At 44.8% G+C, this 23,379-nt stretch overlaps 11 protein-coding genes across 11 annotated transcripts, besides 26 other annotated features; all 11 read right to left on the reverse strand.

Moving 5' to 3' along the window:
* Positions 1-23,379: part of a sequence feature (sequence corresponds to BAC RPCI93-28P18) that runs on past both edges of the window.
* Positions 146-2,050, reverse strand: Tb927.6.1510 (lysyl-tRNA synthetase, putative; the record flags this gene model as incomplete). Its single annotated transcript, XM_840180.1, has 1 exon — positions 146-2,050. The coding sequence occupies one exon, from the start codon at positions 2,048-2,050 to the stop codon at positions 146-148; it is 1,905 nt and encodes a 634-aa protein (XP_845273.1).
* Positions 2,079-2,115: a microsatellite.
* Positions 2,256-2,290: a microsatellite.
* Positions 2,430-2,489: a sequence feature (A-rich).
* Positions 2,535-2,568: a sequence feature (AT_rich).
* Positions 2,615-2,641: a microsatellite.
* Positions 2,798-2,844: a sequence feature (A-rich).
* Positions 3,002-3,040: a sequence feature (T-rich).
* Positions 3,125-3,260: a sequence feature (A-rich).
* Positions 3,602-3,631: a microsatellite.
* Positions 3,731-3,751: a microsatellite.
* Positions 3,781-3,813: a microsatellite.
* Positions 3,905-3,929: a microsatellite.
* Positions 4,072-4,148: a microsatellite.
* Positions 4,481-4,527: a sequence feature (T-rich).
* On the reverse strand, positions 4,610-5,575 carry Tb927.6.1520 (aquaporin 3, putative; the record flags this gene model as incomplete). Its single annotated transcript, XM_840181.1, has 1 exon — positions 4,610-5,575. One exon carries the CDS (start codon positions 5,573-5,575, stop codon positions 4,610-4,612), a length of 966 nt encoding a protein of 321 aa, XP_845274.1.
* Positions 5,578-5,624: a microsatellite.
* Positions 6,221-6,244: a microsatellite.
* Positions 6,715-6,757: a microsatellite.
* Tb927.6.1530 (hypothetical protein, conserved) lies at positions 6,976-7,920 on the reverse strand (the record flags this gene model as incomplete). The annotated part of the gene is made up of 1 exon (XM_840182.1): positions 6,976-7,920. The coding sequence occupies one exon, from the start codon at positions 7,918-7,920 to the stop codon at positions 6,976-6,978; it is 945 nt and encodes a 314-aa protein (XP_845275.1).
* Positions 7,948-7,970: a sequence feature (AT_rich).
* On the reverse strand, positions 8,929-10,089 carry Tb927.6.1540 (hypothetical protein, conserved; the record flags this gene model as incomplete). Its single annotated transcript, XM_840183.1, has 1 exon — positions 8,929-10,089. The coding sequence occupies one exon, from the start codon at positions 10,087-10,089 to the stop codon at positions 8,929-8,931; it is 1,161 nt and encodes a 386-aa protein (XP_845276.1).
* Positions 10,478-10,525: a sequence feature (AT_rich).
* Positions 10,662-10,682: a microsatellite.
* Positions 11,261-11,286: a microsatellite.
* Tb927.6.1550 (hypothetical protein, conserved) lies at positions 11,456-12,517 on the reverse strand (the record flags this gene model as incomplete). The annotated part of the gene is made up of 1 exon (XM_840184.1): positions 11,456-12,517. The coding sequence occupies one exon, from the start codon at positions 12,515-12,517 to the stop codon at positions 11,456-11,458; it is 1,062 nt and encodes a 353-aa protein (XP_845277.1).
* Positions 12,798-12,818: a sequence feature (AT_rich).
* On the reverse strand, positions 13,350-15,101 carry Tb927.6.1560 (hypothetical protein, conserved; the record flags this gene model as incomplete). Its single annotated transcript, XM_840185.1, has 1 exon — positions 13,350-15,101. The coding sequence occupies one exon, from the start codon at positions 15,099-15,101 to the stop codon at positions 13,350-13,352; it is 1,752 nt and encodes a 583-aa protein (XP_845278.1).
* Tb927.6.1570 (2-hydroxy-3-oxopropionate reductase, putative) lies at positions 15,611-16,513 on the reverse strand (the record flags this gene model as incomplete). Its single annotated transcript, XM_840186.1, has 1 exon — positions 15,611-16,513. The coding sequence occupies one exon, from the start codon at positions 16,511-16,513 to the stop codon at positions 15,611-15,613; it is 903 nt and encodes a 300-aa protein (XP_845279.1).
* Tb927.6.1580 (polynucleotide kinase 3'-phosphatase, putative) lies at positions 16,860-18,290 on the reverse strand (the record flags this gene model as incomplete). The annotated part of the gene is made up of 1 exon (XM_840187.1): positions 16,860-18,290. The coding sequence occupies one exon, from the start codon at positions 18,288-18,290 to the stop codon at positions 16,860-16,862; it is 1,431 nt and encodes a 476-aa protein (XP_845280.1).
* Positions 18,599-20,143, reverse strand: Tb927.6.1590 (hypothetical protein, conserved; the record flags this gene model as incomplete). The annotated part of the gene is made up of 1 exon (XM_840188.1): positions 18,599-20,143. The coding sequence occupies one exon, from the start codon at positions 20,141-20,143 to the stop codon at positions 18,599-18,601; it is 1,545 nt and encodes a 514-aa protein (XP_845281.1).
* Positions 20,686-20,726: a microsatellite.
* On the reverse strand, positions 20,790-21,125 carry Tb927.6.1600 (hypothetical protein, conserved; the record flags this gene model as incomplete). The annotated part of the gene is made up of 1 exon (XM_840189.1): positions 20,790-21,125. One exon carries the CDS (start codon positions 21,123-21,125, stop codon positions 20,790-20,792), a length of 336 nt encoding a protein of 111 aa, XP_845282.1.
* Positions 21,656-22,690, reverse strand: Tb927.6.1610 (ribosomal RNA adenine dimethylase family protein, conserved; the record flags this gene model as incomplete). The annotated part of the gene is made up of 1 exon (XM_840190.1): positions 21,656-22,690. The coding sequence occupies one exon, from the start codon at positions 22,688-22,690 to the stop codon at positions 21,656-21,658; it is 1,035 nt and encodes a 344-aa protein (XP_845283.1).
* Positions 22,784-22,832: a microsatellite.
* Positions 23,128-23,176: a sequence feature (GA-rich).

The raw sequence follows: 23,379 nt of genomic DNA on the forward strand, positions 1-23,379 counted from the left end.
ATCGGTAACCATATGGAGCGCTCAATGAGAAAAAAAAAAGAGGCAACAAATAATCGTAACAATTGTGGTAACAACTAAGTAGACTGAAGAAAATTTCGCGCAGGCAAAATTTCACATAGGCATTCCCTCCCCCCCAAAAAAAAAATCAGGAACGTGGTCTACCACACATCAGCCGAATCATAGTTTTTGTCAGACCCGGCCACCATTCACCGCAGTTAAAATTTGTTAAATCCGACTCACCGCTTCGCTGCCCCAAGTCTCGAATAGTCTGCCGCAGCTCGCGAATATGAGCACATGATGCCTCGGGGAAGCCACGTCTTTTCATTTCCTGCTCAACGCCACTAAGACACAAGAGTGCCATTTGGTGATTGAAATCAAAAAATGTGGCCACCCGGTGCCGCCGCTTGCAATCATGCGATCTCGTATCCTGCCGTAGTAAAGGGAAAATGATTCCATCTCGTATGGTACTTGAGCCGCTTAGCAGCATTACAACTCGGTCAATGCCCATTCCCCAACCAGCAGTTGGTGGAAGACCAACTTGCAGGGATTTCAAAAAGGTCTCGTCCAGCGGCATGGCCTCCTCGTCGCCACCTTGTCGATCTATTAACTGTTGCTGGAACCGATGACACTGTTCCTGTGGATCATTAAGTTCACTGTATGCGTTGCAGTATTCAATACCATTGATAAACAACTCAAAACGCTCAGCCAAACCAGGCCGAGATGAGTGTTCCTTCGCGAGAGGGCTCATGAAGATGGGATGATCCATCACGAAGGTTGGCTCTACTATGTGACTTGTAATAAAGAAGTCAATGAGTTTATCAAACATCTTTGCCGCTGTGCGTACGGCTGGAAACTGAATGTCATGGCGCAGCATGATGGCGGACATGTATGCAAGTCCCTTTGGTGTGTTAAGTTCATTGGGTGGTGGGAGCTCGACACCGGATGCACTCTGAATTTCATCATAAACACTAATGCGCCGGAATGTTGCACCCAAATCAATCTCCCGTGTGATACCAGCCCGCTCACACTGGATTTGCAGTTGCGTCGTCCCGTTTGCCCGTAGCGCGAGATGGCGAAAGATGTCTTCTGTCATGGTGATAAGGTCTTCGTATGTGTGGTATGCTGCGTAGAATTCACACGTGGTAAACTCCGGGTTGTGACTGCGATCAGCATCCTCGTTACGAAATACTTTACCAATTTCATACACCCGTTCCAAACCTCCGACGACGCACTGTTTCAGGTATAACTCTGGTGCAACGCGTAGGAAGAGGTCTGCATTATTTGCGTTGTGATGCGTCACAAAAGGTTTTGCATTCGCACCGGACGCTACAGTGTGAAGAATCGGTGTCTCTACCTCAACAAAGTGTCTCATATCCAAGTACTCACGGAGTGACTGCAGCACTGTGTGACGCTTTCTAATAGTGTCGATAACGGACCGATTGGTCATCATATCCACAAAGCGATATCGATACCTCACATCATTGTCTTGCAGTTGCGTAAAACCACGTAGATCTGGGCAGACTACCTGGTCCCTACAAACATATGGCGCCAGCACCTCCACACGACTAGCAGCTAAAGACAACTCACCGCGCTGCATCCTACATGGAATACCTTCAGCTCCCACAATGTCTCCAACACGCAATGAAGCTCTCAGTTGCTTCAAGCAGTCTCGTGTGAAATGTTCCCCGACATGCACGACTAACTGCAGATCCACACCACTAGATCGTACTGTCGCAAAAAGCATCTTTCCCATATCCCGCAAACTTGTGATACGACCAGCGACTCGGGCCGTTACTGATGTTTCCCTCTCGCCTGCCGCCAGGTATTTGTAATTTTCCCTAAATTCCTCAATGGTTTCTGTGCTACGGAAGGAACTGTACGCTGCCGGGGTTTCGAGTTTTGATCTCGGCCTCTCCATGGCCTTCACATGTGCCGGTGCATCACTTATTGGTATTTTAAGTTGTGCGGGCTGCCGCCTTCGGGCCGCTGAAGCCACCTGCCGGAGCTGAAGGCCGCTCCGAAGAGGTCCCGCCGCTCCCCAACGGCGCATCGTTCAATTGGGGGATATCTGTAAGAAAAAAACAAAAAACAAAAAAACAAAACAAAACAAAACAACGAAGACAATAATAGGAATAATGAGAGTAAATAATATACGGATGAAATGGATTGTGTGATGCGTGTTTAGTTTTCTTTTCTTTTTCTTTTTTTTTTCTTACCGATTAAATAACACAAACGTGACAAAAGCGAAACAAAGGAAAAATAAAAAATAAAATAAAAAGTAAAAATAAAATGAAGTGATCCTAAGGTGTACTGTAATAACCTTGATGTGGCTATTGTAATTGCTATTTGCTTTGATGTATGTGTATACATGTGTGATTGTGTGGTGATGTTAATAGTAACGGAAGGAAGGGGAGTTTACATAAAATGATAGAGAAAAAAAAACAAAAAAGAAGACAAATAGACGAAAAGAAGGGGAAAGTGATAAAAAGTCATTCATATTTGTATCAGTGCATAGAGTTGTATGAGTAAGTTTCAAAAATAATAAAATAATAATAATAGATAAAATAACAGTCAAGCGCACCTTCCCTTTTCCTTTTCCTTTGATTTATATTTCTTTTTTTCTTTTCTTTTCTTTTCTTTTTAAACTCGTCATATTACCCTCTATTTCCCTTATCTCCTCTACCATATGGCAGCAGAAAGAAATGAAGTGGTCTCTCTAAAAAAATAAATAAATAGAGAGAGTGAAAAGAGGATGGAAAGACAATTGAAGAAATAAGAAAGAAAAAGAAGACGGGGTAAAGAAAAACAAACAAACAAAAACAAACACAAACACAAACAAAAACACACACACAAAAAAAGAATATAACATAAACATTGACGATCATGATTTCTTTTCCCTCTCATTTCACTTTTTTTTTCCCCCCCTCCCCCATAACTCTCTCCCCTATTCGCTCCTTAATTCATTGCTTTATTTCATTTACATTACCGTTCATCATCAATGTTTTCCCTTTTTTCCTTTTTCTTTTTCCTTTTCTTTTTTGCTTAATTGTTCAATGAAGGCTTTCACAAACAAATTAACCAATCAATCAACTTATCAATTAAATTACTTGTTTGTTCATTCACCAATGAAAAAAAACTGAACAAAGGAAGCAAAACAGCTGTACAATAAGGGAAAACAAAACAAAGCAGCAGCGGAAATATAAGAATAAAATAAATAAAATAAGATATAAGAAGATATACGCAAGTAAAATAAAAAAAAAAGCAAAAGGAAAGGGGAAACCGTTCGCTCTTATTTCAATATTTGGAAAGGAATAGTGGACAGAGGAAAACAAAAGGAAAAAAGATATAACAAAAAAAAAAAATTTAAACAATCGACCATTTAAAAGTAGGGGGGAAAAACACAACTACGAAACGCTCAATAAAAATACGTGTAACAAAAAGAACAAAGTGACGGTGAGGCAAAAGAGAAAAAAAACAATAAAAAAATCCCTTTTTTTTTAAATTTCGAAGGAAGGAAGAGTTAACAAAGAAAAAAGAAGGGTGGGAAAGGCGGAATTTGATTTTAAAAGAAAAATCACGCTCAAAAATGCCTTTTCCGAAACACTTCACTTCACATCACATCACTTCACTTTCCTTCCTTCTTGTTTTTTTTTCTCGTTGCAACTCTTACAGACACTTTTCACCCTTTTCTTTCATTTTATTTTTCCCTTTGGACATAAAGTTGGGAAGTGGAGGAGGAGGAGGAGGAGGATTAATTAAATACAAACAAACTGAAAATAAACACACACAGACACAGACACACACACACAGACAGAGAGAGAGAGAGTTAACAGTAACACCAACAGCAACAGCAAACCCAACATAACAGAACGCGAAGACGAATCAAAACACCATATCCCCATTCTTCTTTCTTTCTTTCTTTTTTTTTTCGTTTTTGTTGCTGTTACTGTTGGTTACTTGCATTTTCCGCTACTTAATTAAACAAATTAAGAACAACGAAAACAACAACAGAAAAACATCGTTTCGAACATTTGCTTCGTCCAGTACATTTTATCGCTTATTAATGTCACTTAATGATACTGATTTTAATAATCGTAAGCATGATAGTGATGATAAACAAACAAAGAATTAATAATAATAATAATAGTTAATCGTTATACTCGTTTTGATATTTCCACTTCCCAACATTCGTTTCTTTTTTTTGTTTTTGCCTTTTTTCATCCCTCTCTTCTTAAATCCCTTTTTTCCCCCCTTTAAATGGACCCCTTCCATTTTCTGTTTGCTTCTCGCGAGAGTCGCAAGCACTTGAATATGCAAATGCGCAAAGAAAATGTCACGGTTACACTTCAGAGCTTATCTTTAAGTCTAAATGCTACAACCCGCAAGCGGTTCCCTTTCCCCCTTTTCCCTTCTTTTCTTCCTTCAACATCAGTACAATTTTCATTCGTTTACTTTCATTTTGTCTTGTTCTTTTCCCCCCTTTTTTTTTGGCTCTGTTTCTTTTTTTTGTTTTCCTTTTTTTTTTTTGGAGAGGAAGGGGAGAAAAGGGAGAAGGAGAAAAGGGGGTTGTTTTCACTACGTTGCTCGTCTTATAACCTTTGCGCGTGTATTAGTAGGGAACAAAGTATTTGTAGAGGAAAAGGCCAAAAATGCCTCCCAAGAAGGGGATAAACAACGGCACCCAAAAGTAATAATTTCCCGTCGTAAACACCTCGGAACCGAAGAGAATAGCGGAGAAAACTCTTGGACCAAAATCACGAGCCGGATTAATCGCATAACCGGATGCATAACCAATGTTGTTTCCAATAGCAAACACAAGAGCACCAACTGCCAGCGGTTCATGTCCTTTGGCAGGTGAGTTATTGGGATCAAATATGCCACCGACGCAAAAGAGAAGAATTGCTGTGCAGATAAACTCGGAAAAGATGCAGTAAAAGAGACGATTCCCTTCGCGTGGGTACGTGCTGAACATACCGGCAAAACCCTTATCACCAAAACCAACCAACCCACCGCTGTGTTGCTTCAGAAGATCAGCATAAACACCATAAGCACATGCCGCACCAACAAAAGCACCGAGCATTTGTGCTGCGATGTAACCGGGTACCCGCCTCCATGGGAAACAACCAAAAACGGCATTGGCGAGGGTAACCGCCGGGTTAAGATGACCACAAGATATTCCCAATGAAATATAAAGACCCATCGTAACGGCAATTCCCCAACCAAGCGTGATGCTGAGAAATCCCAAATCCTTATCCAAAATTGTTGTGGCCACTACACCATTACCCATGAAAAGTAGGACGAAGGTTCCAAGAAACTCACCCATATAGTTGCGGTAATCCAAACGCAGTTGTCGTGGAGCCCAGTAGTTGACATCAACGGCATCATGTGCTTCATTGTCCGCATTATCACCCACCAACTCGTTTTCATTCTTTTCCTGTGGATTGGCACTCCGGTTGGGAATGGGTTCATTATTTTCTTCAAAAGGAACCTCACAGGCACCTCCGTTTCGGGCTTTCAAGCCACGCACATCGGTCTCTGATGGATATTGATGCACGTTAATTTTTTCGTCAGACATGGTAATAGTTATAGTAGTAGTAATAATGATAATAATAATAGTAATAATACGCCAACAGCACCAGGGGGAAGTAACAAAAAAGAAAAAAACAAAAGTGTTTACCGGTCTATTTTTGATTGTGGTGGACCCCTTTCCTTTTTTTTCTTTATATATATTGTTCTCCCGCTTGTGTGGTTGTTGTTTTTTTTTTTTTGATAGAACGAACGAAAAACAACAACAACAACAAAGAAGATGCCTGCTTTATTCTGTGATATATCTGAATAATTTTCTTTCTTCCTTTTTTTCGAGTTGACCAATTAAATATATGTATTTATTTACCGTACCATAACCAATGGTAATAAGTTGTTGGAGCACGGAGAAAAAAGAAAGCAAAGCAGAATAAAATAAAAATAAAAGGGGAAAAGAGGGAATACATGCAAATAGTATAAACACAGCCACATATATTTATATATGCATATTAAGTCAGATGGAGAGATGCATAAATAAAAATAAAGGCGACATCGTTTGATGGGGTTAAGTGGAAGAACGTCTCCACTCCCCACGGAAATGAGTTCGTTTACCTTCCAGCTACTGCGCACAGGTGCAAGATACCTCTTTTTTTTTTTCACTGATTTTTTAAAAATTAATATCGAGGAAAAAATACGCATATATATATATATATATATATATTTCAATATATTTCAATTTATATTCATATAAATAGGTAAAAAAAAGAAAGGTTAATAAGGAATAATTTCCCTTTTGTTTTGTTTTCGTTATTCTTGGTGTCGGAAAATAAAAAGAAGATGGGACACGATTATGCTACGCGACAAAAAAAAAATTCAGATGCTGAACGATAGAAAAGTATCAAGTGTGGGGGGGGGGAAACCGTATAAAAAAACACACAAAAAAAAAGGCAAGCACAAATATTCGCCTTCCCAGAAGCACGCGTACACCCGTTCGGTTATGTCTCCACTTTTCTCTATTACTTGCCTTTAAAAAATACACAGTTCAGCGCAAGTGTCATGGAGTGGTGAAGTAAAGCTACTTTATTTTTTATCGATTAGTCTATCGTTCTTTTTTTGTTTTTTTTCACTGTTTTTCTGCGAGTTAAAAGTTATACCATATCTTTGGCGCAATCTTTCTGCTTTCACTCCCCGTATATATATATATATATATATATTTATATATATATATTTATATCTTTCCCTTAAAAAAAAAAGGAAAATTATATCCATCTCTTTTTTTTTCTTTTTGGAAATTACTATATTTCGTTCTAACATCCATTGATTCCCTTATACTCTTTTTTTTTTTACGAAATAAACGTGCAGCTCTCGCGTATACGTGTGTCGTGTTAACCCCTTCCCTTCAAGCGCCATAATAAGATTATGGCGCCCCTCCGCCAAACTGTTGCGATTACCTTAAAAAAGGAAACCAGAACACCACGTGTCGTAAATACTGTCTGCAATGGGACGGTTCTGTTCGATACGTCCCTCACGAAGGCACTTTTCAATACACTCGCGTGTCATGGAACCTGGGGACACAAGTGGCCTCCCATCAGGCGTTTTCGCACCTTCCGCTCCTTTTCTGAGAATATCTGCAAGTTCCTCTTCGGTGTATAATGTGGGGAATTGAGAAGAAATGAGGCTTCTCACCTTATCCTCATCCACTTCAGGATGAAATTGCATTCCCAGAGCAAACTGATCCCCAACCTGAAAGGCTTGATTGGCACAATATGCCCCGGTTACAATTCGGCGAGCACCTTGTGGGATGGTGAAGGAATCCGTGTGAATATGAAACGCATCGAAGCGTTTCCGTCCACCGAACCAATCCTTCACATCCTCCGCCTCCTCCACCACCATTTCATACCAACCAACTTCAATATTTTCTGAAAGCACAATGCGGCCGCCCAGCGCACTTGAAAGCAACTGGCCTCCGAGGCAATGCCCAATGACGGGAATCCTCTTCTCCAAGCACGACCGCATGAGGGAGCGAATCGATTCAAAGTAGGATAATTCATCATTAACACTCATCGAGCCACCAAAGCTCGCCACGGCACGGATGCGGCAATCCTCCGCAACATTGGAAGATACGGGTGCTAAAGAGGTTGAGGTTGTTACTAATGATTCAGATTCAGTGCTGGGAGCTGCTGTGGAATTAACCAGACACGGTACATAATGATGGGGCTTGTTTGCCACCGGTAGGCACCGAATCGTCTCACCAGCAGCTTTGGGCACAAGCGAAGCAACCCGTTCTTCCCAGCAACGAAACATGACAAAATCCATTCCTCTAGTGACGAGATACTTTATCATATATGCGCCGGTGTCTTGTTCTTCGTGGAGAAGCATCACAATCACGGGCCGCATTTTCCTTTTTGTTCTTTTTTGGTTAAGTATTTTTTTTTTAATTAATTTTACCTATGCTACAGCCTTTCTGTCTTTTCCTGCCCTTTGGTTTCCTTACAGCGCGCAAGGCCTGAAACATCGCATATACAGTTGGTTCCATGAAAAGCGGAAGAAAATCACGTATGTTTGAGATAGTGCAACATATTCATTAGTGTTTCTTACGTTCCACCAAAAAGAAAACAACAACAACAACAATAGTAACCACAGGTAGCACAATGTAACAAAATATAAAAATGGTATAACAGCAATACAGAACTCGTCACAATTCCATGAAAATTGGATAGTGTGGTGGCATGGAATGCATCGGTATGTGTGAGTGAAGAGAATCAATCAGAGGGTGAGATAGAATCACCTTGTAGCTGCCTTCACATTATTCCTTCGTGAAGGCGCCAATAAAAATTCAGTAGTTTTTCTTTTTTCTTTTCCCCCTCTCAAAAAACCTTCCATATGGGTCTATCCTCTTCTCTTCAGTTCACGCGCACATGATCGCTAGTCACTTCTTCCTTTTTCATCCTTCATATATCCATATCTTCTCTCAGTCAGTCCTTTTCACACAACCTTTTTTTCTTTTCTTTTTCTTTCATTCGCTCCTCTCCAACGCTTACGCCTCTCCTTCCCCTCCTTTCGTCCAGTTTACCTTCCAGCCATCAATTTCTCCTTTTTCCCCCCCTTTCCCTTCCAATTATCTCGCACGTTTCTCCTTTGGTTTCCCTTTCATATCAACAACCAACCATGCCAACCCGCACCTCATCATCATCACCTCATATCCGCTCCTCCTCTCTCCCTCCAAAACAAAAGGAAGAAGCAGAAGAAAAAAAAAAAAGGAAGTTAATAAACGGTTCATTTGGCGGTTTGGAAGGTAAGCAATAACAAAACGTTAATAGCGACGGTGGCAGTAATAACACAATAGCAACAAGTGGAAGCAGACACGGCGTGACTAACGTGTAAATATGGCGAAACGATCACCACCTAAAAGCTGTAGTTAAGGAAGTAAAACTTGAACGACAATGTAATAAGGAGATGAAGCACAGCAACCAGCCCCGACAACCCAAGATGCCACTGTGCGGGTAGCATTGCTTTCCACAGCTTTCCGAAATTCGTGAGCAGGTACGCAGTTGAAAGACCACCGCCCATCAGTACAAGAAACCACTGAACAAATGATATAGGAATAGCACATAGGATTGTAATAGGAATAAAAACAAACATGCTGTAACCGTAGAGACATAGTGTGTCTGTTAGTGACAAGGGTAGACTTTTAAACCTCATCACACCCCACAGAATACAGCTGAAGCCAAAGCAGTAGAGGTAAATAACAAGACTCGCTATGGATGCCATAGTGAAATCATATGTCCACTTCTTGTCATGGTTGGGATTCCTACCATATTCAATGCGGCTCATGATGTTGCTCACAATACCGAGCAACATCCACAATGTGGTACAAATCCAAAATGGACCGTAGAGGTCAGGTTTAACGGTGTTTGCGGTATCCTGACCGTCGGTCGCCACATCAGCAAGTGATCCGGTACCTGCTACCCATGTGTGATTCTTCATATAATCGGGTGTCATGGTGGGGATAAGTGAATCCCTCATGCGGTTGAGCACAACTTCAGTGGTTACATCAAAAAACTGCTGATAGAATTCGATGGTCCAAATCTTCATCGACGGTTGTGCAAAGATTTCGCCCCCTTGTTGCTGTTGAAGGGGAGGAGGTGGTGATTGGCTTCCGTAAGTTCCACCAGGCACACCGGCAGGAGGAACCATTCCTGTGGGTGACGGAGACATCTGAGGTCCTGATGGTTGTCCTCCATATGTGCCAGTGACACCCGCAAACGGTTGATTTGGTTGAGCGTATGGCTGAGGTGACGGTTGACTCATTGGAGCGTACGGTTGAGGCGGCTGCCCGTATGACGCAGCTGTTGGTTGAGCCATTGGAGGTTGGAAAGGCGTTGCAGCTGTTGGTTGACTCATTGGAGCGTACGGTTGAGGCGTTTGCCCGTATGACGCAGTCGTTGGTTGAGCCATTGGAGGTTGGAAAGGCGTTGCAGCTGTTGGAGGTGCGGCAACCGGTGCAGGGGAGCCACCAAACTCCTTGAAGGGGTCAAACGGTTCATCACTTCTACTGGCTGCCATGGAACAGTGTCTCTTTTTCTCCTTACCTAATCACTCGTTACTTTCTTTCCCCTCCTTGCCTTGTCTAATAATAAGGTTCCCCTTTTGGTGGTGGAGCTCGGGTGCAGTACTCCTTTTTTTTTCTTCTCTCTTTTTACCCTTTTAGGTCCGTAGTGGTGAAATGGCCGTGTCTTATAGATTTGGAGGTAGTGGCGGCACTTTTCCTTCGGTTCTTTACATGAACAGAAGAAGGATTGACATCAAGGGGAGAGCAGTAGGAAGGTAAGATGTACATGAGAAGGGAGAAAAATCAGAAATAAAGAAACCAACCTCTGAATACAACTGCTGTTGACGAAGTTGCAACCCTCTACACGTTGACGCTGCTATTCGTTACGTCCAGCTACCTCTCTTTTTTTTTTTTTTGAAAAAAAAGTAAAAAAAGTAAAAAAAATAAAAACACAGACTCACACATGAGACCCAATATTTGTTTGCGGGAACGTAGCTATAGCTCTCCCACTGAGGCAAGTTTCTTTACGCTTCATCGTGGCTGAAGCTTACAAAATATCCGCTTTAATACATATCTGTTTCTGTATTATATATATATATATATATATGAATGGTGCATTACGTTAAGTGATTGGTAGAAATGTAATTAAATACAAGCACGTATTAATTCATTCTTTTTTCTTTCGTTTTGAAGAGGTCCAATTGTATATGACCTTACTTTCGCTTTCGCTTCCGTTTGTTGGTTCCTTTTTTTTATACGTTACTTTTACGATTAACTTCGAGCTACGGTCTCGTTTCGTGACATACCGCCTTTTATTACCGACTTCAGTTATATGTTTTAATCCTCTCCACCTTCATAATCAAAAGACTCTACGCTCTCACTTATTTTTCCTCTGGAAACCTCACCTTTCACTTCTTCGATTTTTTATTTTTGTCTCCCATTCCGCCACGCAGTCGGTTTAGCAGTTTAATCCTTAGTTGTTTCATTCTCTATTCCCGTCCACGTAAACACACCTCAGTACACATTGATATATATATACATATAATCGTTCTTCCTCACATTCATTTACTTCACACTCACGTACCTGAGTCAAAGCGAGACTGGCCGAATGAAAAGGATGAGAAGATAAATAGCCGTGAGTGTATGAAGAGGAGGCAATGCAGTAATGAAGACCACCATCCACGTTAATAATGATAATAACAATAATAATACTGTTGCTGTTGATGGAAGACAAATTAGGCACTTCGGTAAGTGAGAAATGAAAAGGGGGAAAAGGGCGGAGAAATCATGTTGACAGGTAGAGCAGGCTGATGCGTTGTGATGGAAGGAAAGTAAGGCACAAAATGGTTCGCAGTAACATGAGGCTATTCGCCGTCTGAATCAGCGCGCTGCGACCCGCCTCCTTTTAAGCAGCACGGAGCCAAGGTAGGTTAACGCAACAACACTGAAGACGCTGGCAGCAGCAACGCAGAACCGCCGCGTGCGCATGTCCCTAATCTCCCGGTCGCTTCTCTTTGTTTTAAGTGCCGCATCCAATTCAATTTCCGTTGAAAGGCGGACGTCAGGGTTGTTGTACCACTCAATCAGTCCGATACCACACGTTGGGGAAAGCACTGCATGTACTAGCGCCTGCATATCCTCATCAGAAAGATTGGAGGAGCACAAATCCAACGAGTAGAGATGGCGCATGTGCTCCACGTAATGAATAAATGCGCACCTTCCCTCGGGCCCGACGTTAGCATTGCATCCAAGGTCTAAGTGTGAGAGGCGAGTGTTGCTAGTGCGAGACAACGCCTCCCCGATGGCGCTGAAACCCGTGTCGCCAATGACGTTGACGGATAGAAAAACACTCTCTAGCCTCGAGTAGGGAGAGAGAAAAAGATAATCGGCGATATCAATGGCTCCCTCATCTCCGATGCGGTTGTCACTAATGTCGAGCGAGCGCAGCGTCGGATGAGCTCCGAGTGCTCGGGCGAGGAGTGAGGCTCCCGCATCACCAAGCATATTGAAAGCAAGGGACAAATTAGTGATGCACTTGCTGTTGAGGAGTCCATCACAGAGAGTTGGCACTCCACGCGGGGTTATGTGAGAGTTCACCAGTAAAAGTGTTTCGATACAACCTTGGTCAAGTAAATATGCGACATCCACCAGGGATTCATCGAGGATACTGTTTTCGCTTATATCAAGGTAACGCAGTTTGGGACAATGCCGAATGAGGGCCTTGCAGAGGCACTGCGCGCCAGGGGGGCCTACTCGATTGTTCTTGACGTCAAGTTCCTCCAGTTTCTTCATGCGAACGATATGTTCCCTCACCATATCCACAAAGACATCGGGAGGTATACTGTTGCCGGAAACGTTGAACGTTCGGACGATTTCATGATTCGGCACAACCGTATCAAGTGAATGAGCTTCAAGGTCACCATATGAAAGATCAATGTCCATAGTGTACTTCACAGTGAGGAAGAGCAGAATTCAAGGGGGGGAGAAGGCCCAAAACAAAGTTAACAAGCATCTACTACGGTGAAAGATAGCAAGCACCCCAAACCGTCATAATAATCGAATTTTCCTCGGTGAATAATAATAATTTCAACGGCAACAAACCATGCATACGCATTTACGGGATGATTGTGAACGAAAAGGAATCAGCGAATTGTAGGAGGTCCACAGACAAACCGTGCCAAGCATGCGTACTACACTCCTACGAGCAGATCCCTTTTGTCTCTTTAAAAAAATAAAAAATAAACAAGCAACGGCGCCGCAGTGCGGAAGAACCAACAGAGAACAGTGGAGAGATGCAACAACAAACGGTGAATAATGGAACTTGCAAACACTTGACAAAAGCGAATGCTCTCCTGTAACTGCAACCTTGCACAGATAAACAGTTCGCAATGCATGTACAGGGAGTTCAAGCGGTAGAGGCGTCAACATTGACCAAAGTTGGTAGATAAATGAACAGAAATAACAAATGACGACAAAGATTCCTTGCATTAGACGGCGGCTTTCAGATTTCGTAATAAACGTGACGAACCAATGAGCTCCAACAGCCTTGACCAAGTAGGCCCAACGAACGGCAGTCTATACATGGCGAGGAATAATTAAGCAGCCAAATGAAAGCAACACGAAACAGCAGTTAATGCGCTACTTGCCGATTGCACGTATCATCACACTAACCAGTTTGGCGCGCCCACCCATTCGCAAGCCGCTCTCTCCCGTTCTTTCCTCAAATGTTTCATTCCTTCCTGATAATGTTTCTCCCTTTTAATTCCGCCACAGTTCACACGGCTTGCTTTACTTTCTCTGTTTCGATGGCCGCGGCTCGCACACTGCACCACTCAAGACAACGGTTACCGATGCGCTCCAGACCCCTACGAAGTACTTTACAAAGGGTTACGTTACGTGTGTTGGTGACGATATCGTCGGTGACTTCCTCCGCTAGTGCTTCGGAGCCGGCGCTTCCTTCACAGCCTTCCGCATGGTCAACATCACCATCTGGATCTGTGGGAAGTTCAATTATGCAACGGACTGTTTCAGCAATTACCGCAATGATTTCCAGTTCGGTGCAGTGGCTAACTCTGGTGAAGGGACCATGGCGCTCCAAACTCGCAAATTCCTCGGCCTGTGCCAGGTGTATACGCATCAATGCAATCAGGGCAGGTGGCGGTATACCACTGTAACCTATCCAACAAGAACCCGCGAGATGAAGCGAGTACTTTTGAACTAAACTGGCCCTACGCTTATCCCACTCCTTATCAATATCCAGGGTGTGAGAAGCATCAGTAGCTATAGCTGAAGTGCGAGCACATTCTCCGCCATCAGCCTCGTGAACATCAAAGGGAAACGGTAATTTGTCGTGTTCGTTATCATCGAGAACAAACCCATAATGTTGCAGCAGCTCCCAATTCTGCAAAGGGCCATAGCTCATTCCAAGTTCTCGCCCCACATCTTCTCTCGTTAAACCTGCACCAACTTGCATAACAAAATCCCCTCCACATGGTTCCACCCTCCGTATTAGCACGTCAGGATGATTACTGTGGTTAATCATATCTGCACAGGGCACTAGGGCCAGAACGACGCGCCCGTCGACGTTAAGGTTAAAAGCACGTGAGTCGAAAACCGCTCGAGCCCACATGATGTTTTCAATGGTGAAGTGCCCCATGAATTCCTCTCTTTCAATTCCTGAGCAGCCCTCAAGTGCGTCGTAAATTAGTGGTAGAACGCTTGTAACTTCCGTGTGAAATTGCCGTAGTCTCTCTTGTTTCGCAAGTACATCATCCAACACATCCAAACCATAAAGACCAGATAAGTCGTTCCAGTTCCAATAAGACGGAACCGTTGGAAAATCAGTCGGGCACGAAAGAAGCAGATCCTTCCAGTGTGAAGTGCGCGCCACGAAGCGCTCGTAGATGAGAGCTAGCACCAGAAGTTGTTCCTCTCCTCCAATTATATCGCTAAGTTCAGGCGAGTCGTGAATGACACGACCCAAGTCACAAAAAACTTTCACAGAATCAACAAAAAACATACGTTTACGCGATACGCGTAGGAGTTCACCAAAAGGTTCAAGTGTTCCGTTACAAACAATTAGACCTTCCTTCCCCTCAGTCGCTGGTACGATAAGATATGGGCAATCTTCACTGTCACGACACTGCTTTTTTGCCTCCGCACGTGGGTGTGCTTGCGTCGGTGGCGGCTTCACTACAGCAGTAACGTGCTTGTGAAGTTCAACCCTCAAGGTTGTAGCAGCGGGCTCATCAACACTGTCCTCCAGCCGAACCCGCAGCAACTTGACAGCAAGTTGTTCGTTCCACATGTCAACCGGTTTCTGAAAAGAGTCAGTGAATGACTCAGATATGTGCTCCCATACCACACGCCTGTCAGCAACAATGATGCGACACATCCAAAGAAGACGAAGAAATGGGCTTAGTTCACTTTTCTCAATAACCTCCAGCTTAAGGTAGAAGCGTTTCACAGGGGCGCACTCGCTTGTGTCAAGCTCGCGCCAGAACCACTGCCTAAGTTCCTCTGGCATGGCTCTTTATTTTCTTTAAAACACTATGAGTAGGCATTTGAAGAACAAATCAATGACAATAAAGAACAAAAAAGCGGAGGTTAAGGGGACCTCAACGCAAAAGCGAAGTATACCGGGAGTTTTCTTTTTCTTACAAAAAGCGAGAAGGGCGGTAAAAGAGGGGCCGACAGAACCCCACTCACACACTTGCCATGCCCGCTGTGGGGATAAAGGGAACGGAAAAGGAGCGTCAAATAAAAAGTCCCTTGGAACCGTGTTCACCAGGTGAAACAAAAGCAGGAGGAACACACGTACACACAAACGTTCTCGTCGTTAGTCTTATTCCCTTGGACCCCCCAAAGTACAACGATTATGTAATTTCGTTTTAGCACTACCCCCTCCCCTGCTTGCAGGTCCCTCAATTCGTATATTAAAATAATATAAAAGAAGAAAAATGCCCATGTGCGTGTGCGTATGCGTTTGTTGAAAACGACAAACAGTTACCGATCTGAGGATGATTGGGGAGATTGTCATGGCTTGGTCTCCTTAATCTTGCAGTTGGCCATGCGCTCTAACACGCCAATGATAGCAGAGTTGTCCAAATCACCTTCGCCGTGTTGCAACATCGACTGGTACAACTGTGTATTCACAGCTGTGCTTGGCATGGGCACACCAAATTCCCTCGCGGAATCCATTACGATGTTAAGGTCTTTGGTTTGGAGCGCTGCCTTAAAGCCAGGTTCTCTGTTACCAACGAAAAGACGTTGCGGTTTTACGTCCAGCGCCCAGCACTGCGCGGATCCACCTCTCACTGCATCGATGACCTTCTGACCGTCCACTCCGCATTTCTCAGCGAAGACTAACATTTCCCCCATTGCCACCATCTGCGCTGCGATCATGATTTGGTTTGCTGCCTTGCACACTTGTCCAGCACCTGAGACTCCAATATGTGTGATGGTCTTCCCCATCGCTTGAAGCACTGGCCTGACTTTCTCAAGCACCTCGGGATCACCACCCACCATAATTGTCAACGTACCGTTGCGGGCACCGATGTCTCCACCTGAAACGGGAGCGTCAAGGCACGGTACTTGTTTCTCTTTCCACAAACGTTCCGCAATTTCCCGAGCGGTGCTTGGCTTGATGGTACTGTTATCAACAAAAATGGTGCCCGGACGAACGCCGCTGTAGACGCCGTTTTTTCCGAAGACAACTTCATACACATCTGACGAATCAGACAAGTTGGTGAAGACGACATCGACGACCGCAGCCAATTCGGCAGGGGAGGCCGCCTCTTTGGCGCCACTTGCCACCAACTCAGCCGCTTTCGATCTGGTGCGGTTAAACACAACAAGTGGGAAACCGGCTTTAAGAATGTTCGCCGCCATGGGTTTCCCCATTAGCCCGAGCCCGATGTAGCCAACTCGCAGCGACATGACTTTATCCCTCACCGTATGTGCGTAAGTATATGAAACTTTAAGAATGTACTTGCAGTCTGTTAAAAGTATTAGAAAGTTGTGAAACAAGACCCACGGAGAAAAATAAGGGAAACCAGACACGGTCAAAAAACGCAGGAGTAAAGAGAATACCAAAAGTGGATGCGGACGTAGAAACAAATGAGGCGCGGAGGGGGGGGGACGGACCAACGCTTGCCAAAAACAAATTGGAGATAAACCAAATGTCAAATCCCCTCGGTTCCAGACCGATTACGTGTGATTTCCTACACGATGGGAATTGGCGCGAGCGCCTGTCTCGGGATGGGCTTTGTGGGAACTTAATTCGTCATGAGAGCAGGAAAAACTCCCTCTTGCTGTCTTTGGGAAGGCCATCAAAGGATGCAACAGGTGGAATTTCCACCAATTCTTCGATTCCCATTGACCTCACCGAATCAGCCGTCCAACTATCAAATTTAGACTGGTACACGTTATAGGCCACTCGGCTAATCTTGGGGGCAACGCCAAGCCGCGCGCGAACGTTTGACATGTGCATGGACATTTCCTTTGATATTCGAAAAAGGAATAACCGCACGGGGAGCGGTGACCTTCCTGATCCATCCTGCTTAACCACCTCCACGAACACCCTGCAATCTTCATGCGAGGGATTTGTATTGTCAATCACAACACTCTTCCCAGCTTTCCACCACCTTCTTGCCTCTGCAAGACACTTCTCCCTCGTCTGAAGTTTGTCACGGTTTACGTGAGCGTATCCATGTGGCTCGAAGAAGCGCTCAAAAAAAGTCGTCTTTCCACAACCTGGATAACCCACGAACACAATCATTTCCTGAGAAGCTCTATGGAACGCTGCAGGCGACGAGACTTCTATGATGTCTTTTGTTCCATTGGCTAAAATGCGATGGATGGTAAGACCACTATATGATTTTGGCAGCTTGCTAAGCTCAGTTGGCCCAACCCCTCCCCAATCCACAGTACATGAGGCTTGTGCCACATTCAAAAGACGGTGAGAAACCACCTTGCCGTCGACAGACGGCGTGTCATCACTGCCCTTCTTCCTTTCTTCAAGTAGTTTGTCCTCTGGGCATGAGTAGAACTCTTCAGGAGTGAAGAATGGAATGCCGATATTATAGGCGAATTTCCGATCGGAGCAGCTGAAGTCTTTCTTCCGACCCGCAAGTGTTGTTATCTTGCGACCAGCGGCATCGCCGACATAAAACGCGTACCCGCAAGTGTCACTGCCGATCACTACCTTTTCCTTCAGGATATCACTCGCGTGCTCTTGCAACATAGTCCACATGCCAACATTCGGTTTCCTCCAAATATCGTCTTTTGTCGAAAGGAATGCTGTTAAGGGAATATTGAGCCCCTTGCTTAGACGTACCACCTTCTGCTTCACAACGTCCGCCTTCTTTTCGTTCCACTGCTTCCCTCCTATCCCAGCCTGGTTACTGAAAATCACTACCATAAAACCTCCATCGTGTAAGACGCGTAGGTGAGTGGGAACCAACGGTGTCAGCCACTTCCAGTCAGTTGGATCGTCACGAGGAAACACCGCCCCGGTCTTTGGCATGATGAGTGTGTCGTCCAAATCAAAGGCTGCCACTTTGAGACACAAATTCTCCCCTGGTAGTGAGGTTATCGACCGCTTCAGCTGCTCAGCGGATGGAAGGAGTGCTAATACGGAATTATGCAAGAGCTTCCAATCGGCAATGGTTGCAAGTGAAAGGCCCTTTGGTGATGGGCTCCTTGCGCGCTTCATTAGCCTTTGAAGGAATACTCAACGAGTACCCCAGAGAATTGTGGAGAAAAGAGGCTTTTTTCTGGTATCTTCGTTTCTTTTTCTTTTTTTTGTGTGTGCGTGCAAGAAAGTTAGAAACGACGGAAGTTGGGGGGGGGGTGTCGACGACTTTTCAGTGGCCAATTATAACCTTGACGACTTAGTTAATCGCACTGTGTTAACAGACATATCGCCATCTCGATAATCCCGGCCTCCTCACCCGCCACCTTTGCATACGCAGCGCGCCAGCATTTAGAAGTCTGTATTTTCACACACCGTTCCCTAACCCGTTATTGAGGTGGCGCCCTAAGTTCTTGCTGTAGTAATTCCATCTTTCTTACTACACCGAAGGTAGCCCTGAAAACTTTCTTAAAGTCCTCGGTATTCATGGCCAGGAACACCGTAATGTCGATATCCTCCCTATCCAAAATGGGACAAAGCGACGCCATGCCGTGCTTCTCGAAGTGTTTCTTCAGCTCCTTCGTACCAGAGGTGTGGTTAGACACTTTTGACGGACCTGAAGGCATGGGAGGTGTTGCCTCATGGGATGTATTCTTCACGACAGGGTCTGGCGGAAGTGTAGCAGCGGCGTGAGCCAGCGTGCGTGCAAGTCTTCCACAATAGGCGGCAGTGGCCCAACCCTTATATTCATCCAACACTTCCGGTGTAGTTTTTGTCGCTGCTTTCGTCGTCAGTAAGCACTCCGTAAATATCTTATCGCTCAGTAGCGCACTCCACTTCTCCATATCCCGTCCCGTATCCGTCGCAAGGCGGTGACCCAACCGGCTACGGAGCTCTTCCAGCTTCTGTGCCGATTGTCGCAGCTGCTCAAGATATCCGCCTGCCCCACCTGGAATCTCTCCGTAGCTTGTTGTTAACACACGTTGAGTCTCCGGAAACTTTTTGAGTGCGGTTACTATGCGGTGGAGTGACTCACGCAAACGCCAGACTTCCAGAAGAGAAGAACCATTAGACTTTTGAGCCGCAAAGTAGTCTGGTAACAACAACAGCGCCGCAGAATCCACCTCTGGTACGATAAGTGGCACCCATGAGAGATGGACACCGACAGAACTGGGTACGTGCATAGCCTGGAAAGCGGGGTCTTGCACAAATAGCGCATAGGACTCGAAATGCTTCAGTTTGTTCTTGCGCTCCCGACGCCACCGCTCCCGCGTTTCAGCAAGGTCCCCCGTTACAACCTGAAGCTGCCTACCGGCTCCCAAAGTAGATATTACCGAACCATCTTCCAACGTCTGTAGGTTTTCTTGAGAGACGTTGGCAAAACTCATGGCTTCCTGCGGGATAGTCCTGTCATTCTCGCGGAGCGTCTTCACCACACCCTTGAAAAATTCCCCATCGGAGATGAAAGCGGCAGTCTGCGCATTACAGGCAATTTTCAGCCGTGGTAGCCGCGACAACAACTCTCTCACGGCATGCCCAATGAGAGGATGGAACTCTGGAATCACAAGCGTCTGTATGCCATCTAGTGGAAGTGCCATACCGTTACGAGACAACGCCGTACGCAGTGCGGCATCCGCAAAATGCACCGCCTCTGATGTGTTGCGTGCCACGGGGCTCGCAAATAGGACGCTGCGTGCTTCACGGAAGGAGGTGTCGTCACAACCACTTGATGCAAGCAGGTAAGCGCCGTTGGTGAGTGGAGGTTCACTCTCCGAGGAAACATCCACCAGCATCGTTGCATGGCGCTGTTTGTACTCGTAATCACATGTAATATATAGGCCTGGAGGTGCACGCCGCAAGTACGCGGGTGTGCGGCTTACATTTCTAACTGACTGCTGCAGTGAACCTCTGCGAATCAACGATAAACGCAGCATCTAACAGCGCAAGGAATAATGACTCCGATGTCTATGTATTTAAACCGAAAGGGGGCACAGATGGTGAAGCAGAGGTGAAATGGTGACGACTTTAAGCAGAGGCAGTATGTGGCAAGATGGCGAAAGCAAATAATAATTATGCAAAAGGAAGTTAAGGCAGTGGAAACGCAAGAGAATAAAGAGTCAACTCTTCGTGACCATATGCATGTGTATCCGCCCAACCATCCCAGCGCCTTGAAAGTAAGCAAGAGGCAAAAGAGATGGTGGCCTAATGAGGACGTAGATAAAAGGAAGACAAGTGGTGGTGCCTCAGAACGATAAGAGGCGGAGCCTAGGCGAAAAAAAAATGAAGAGAAAGGAGATGCGAAAGCGACTAACACTACCAAGGCAAAGATAAGTTCCTACCCGGATAATTTTCTTGCATCCAAATGCGGGATCACGCTGCGCCAAAGGGTCAGACCTTCATATCAGTGTTTCCCCATATCCACCCTTCTCCCTTTCTTTGCACTACTAAAGCGCTTTCCCAAAGCCCAAGCACAGGGACGCACACACACACACACACACACAATCACACAATCACACAAAAACGCCCCATTTTGATAATATAATTACCGTTAGATGGGAAAGTTGCACCTGCTTATTATCATCATTTGCGCCAAGGTTCCTTAGACGACTTCGCATAATACCCGCCAATACCACCGAAGACGACACCGAGGACAGCACCGAAGGCTGTGCCACTTGTGCTGCTGTCGCCCTCCAGAATGACGAGGGCACCACTCACTGCTGAGGCTGACAGAGTCGCTGCCGCAATGGTTCCACTGACAGGCGTTACAAGCAGGTGGAAGATGGCCAATATGGTTGTGCTTGTAGAGAGTGCAGAGCATGTGCCCAGAACAACTTTGTCGGTAAAGCGGCGTTGCGGTGTTCGCATGGATGGCACGGCATATGCCATCGCGGGAATCATTATCCGGCGACGCAGCATTACGACTCGGAAATGTACACACGGATCGGTGCCCCACTGCTTAAGTGCACTCTAACAAACTTTACATCGAAAAGAGGTTTAGTAGGTGAAACGTATGACGAAAGAGAGGGAGAAAGAAGCAAACGAATAAATCAGCACATCCGTTTACTCAACGGTAAGAATAGCGAACCGCCTACCCACCTGCGTACGTTTCTGGGATACAAAATATTACCGTACTCAATGAAAAACAGTTAATACCAAATATTACTCGAAATTGAAAAAAAAGAAGTGCTACTTTTGTCATATCAGCATGCTAAGTAACACCAAGTCCTCACAGGTTTGACTTGTAGAAGCGTCACAACGTCGTGAAGATGAACGTACACGCGACCACCGTCCTCATAAATTTGACAACGTTTCCCCTCTTCATTATCCGTCATTTTATTCCCTCTGCTTTGCCGCATAGCGGATAAAGCTCCCTTTTCCACGTATGATGGCGACAGTGTCCAGTCCTTTTCGTCTCTCCACTCCCCGCTGCTGCTGCGTTGTTACAACTACACAAAATGGATATCATTCTTTGTGAAGCAACAGAGTAATTCCATAATACTCTCCTGATCAAGCACTCGCGCCCGCTTATCAAAGATCGGTTCTTGAAGGATTGACTCAAGGTGCTGTCGAAACTCCTCAAAAGTTTTAACATCCTTCACCCCTTCCATTCTTTGGTAGCTACAGTACTTGTCATAAAGCGTGCGTACCGTGTTCTTTGTACGGAAGATGGAAGATACCTTCTTGTTCTTCCTATTAAAGATGTGTTTCACAAGTCCATCCCACTCCTCAAAGTCAACGCTCGGGGCGGGATGCTTTGGGTCAAGTCGAATGACGCTGGATTCTACTTTGGGTGGAGGGTTAAAGCTGTTCTTGCTAATTTTCATTAAGTGGCTGCATCGTGCTAAAAGCTGCGAGTTAACGGAGAGGCGGCAGTACGCCTCGGAGCCGGGTTGCGCGCATACACGGAGGGCGAACTCACGCTGAAACATCAACACGGCACATTTAAAGTTCGGCCGCTTAAGAAGTTTGAACACTAATGCGGATGATATAGCATACGGTACATTAGCTACGCATTTGTCAAAGTAGGGGAATTCATGATCAAGACAGTTTCCTCTTATAACCTGCAACTTAGGGGCTAAAGGAGAATTTTGAAACCTTTTGTTTAGTTCCGCAACCATACGAGGGTCCACCTCAAACGCAATGACCTTTTTGGCCGCTTGCAACAATTTCTCAGTTAAGTTACCAGTTCCCGGACCGATTTCCAAAACGATATCCGTTGGTTTCACCGCCGCCTTCTCCACGATAGCAGCAATAACGAGCGGGTTCTTCAAGATGTGTTGACCAAAACCTTTATTAAACACCATGCCGCTCTGACTTCCGCCAGTCTTAAGTCCTGTTGGGGCACTTTTCTTCGTCGCCTTGCGTACCTCAGGTTTGCCAAGGGTTGTAACTTTTGTGGTGAATTTTAGCTTTCGCGCCGCCGCCTGCAATGGTTCGGCAGAGATGACGCCCATTGGAACGCTGCGTTGTTCCTTCGGCATCGCTTCTAAACCTTTTTTTTTGTTTCCTATTACCGACACAACTGATGCAGTAATAAAAATACAAGTACACGGAAGCAAGTCGGTATATCAAAAATATATATATATATATATATATTTATTTATATATTTATTTATACACATACAATTATTGTTGTTATTATCTACGCAGTGAGTCTTTCTTCACGTGGCAATAGAAAACAACACTTCCACACAACTACACGCTTGATCTACTACTTACAGAGCACGGTGCACGTTCGTTACAGCACCAAACGGTTATACGATTTTGTTCATTAGAAGGCGTATGAAGGGAAGAAAAAGACCACGAGGGCAATACCAGAGAAGAAAAGAATAAAACAAAGGGAAACGGTGTAATAAATGAAGGTTCCGTTGCACACCGCACAGGGCTTATTTCACCATGCAGAGGAATACACAAAAGCAGAGAGACACACACAGAGAGAGAAAAAAAAAGAGAGAGAGGGATAGGGATATATACAGATGAGCAACAAAATCCAAATGCTCGTCACATACGCACTAAGGGGAGAAAAAACAAAACAAAACAAAAAACACCAAAACTATTTGGCACACAATTTTTCTGCATTTTTTTTTCTTAGCATATGCTTCCCTCTTTCCCTCTTCTTTTTTTTTCTTCCTTTTCCGTTCCTTCCATGTGACCAAAGGAAGTAAAATAT

The sequence above is a fragment of the Trypanosoma brucei genome, chromosome 6, assembly GCF_000002445.2.
Source record: "Trypanosoma brucei brucei TREU927 chromosome 6, complete sequence".
In the NCBI taxonomy this organism is placed as follows: domain Eukaryota; phylum Euglenozoa; class Kinetoplastea; order Trypanosomatida; family Trypanosomatidae; genus Trypanosoma; species Trypanosoma brucei.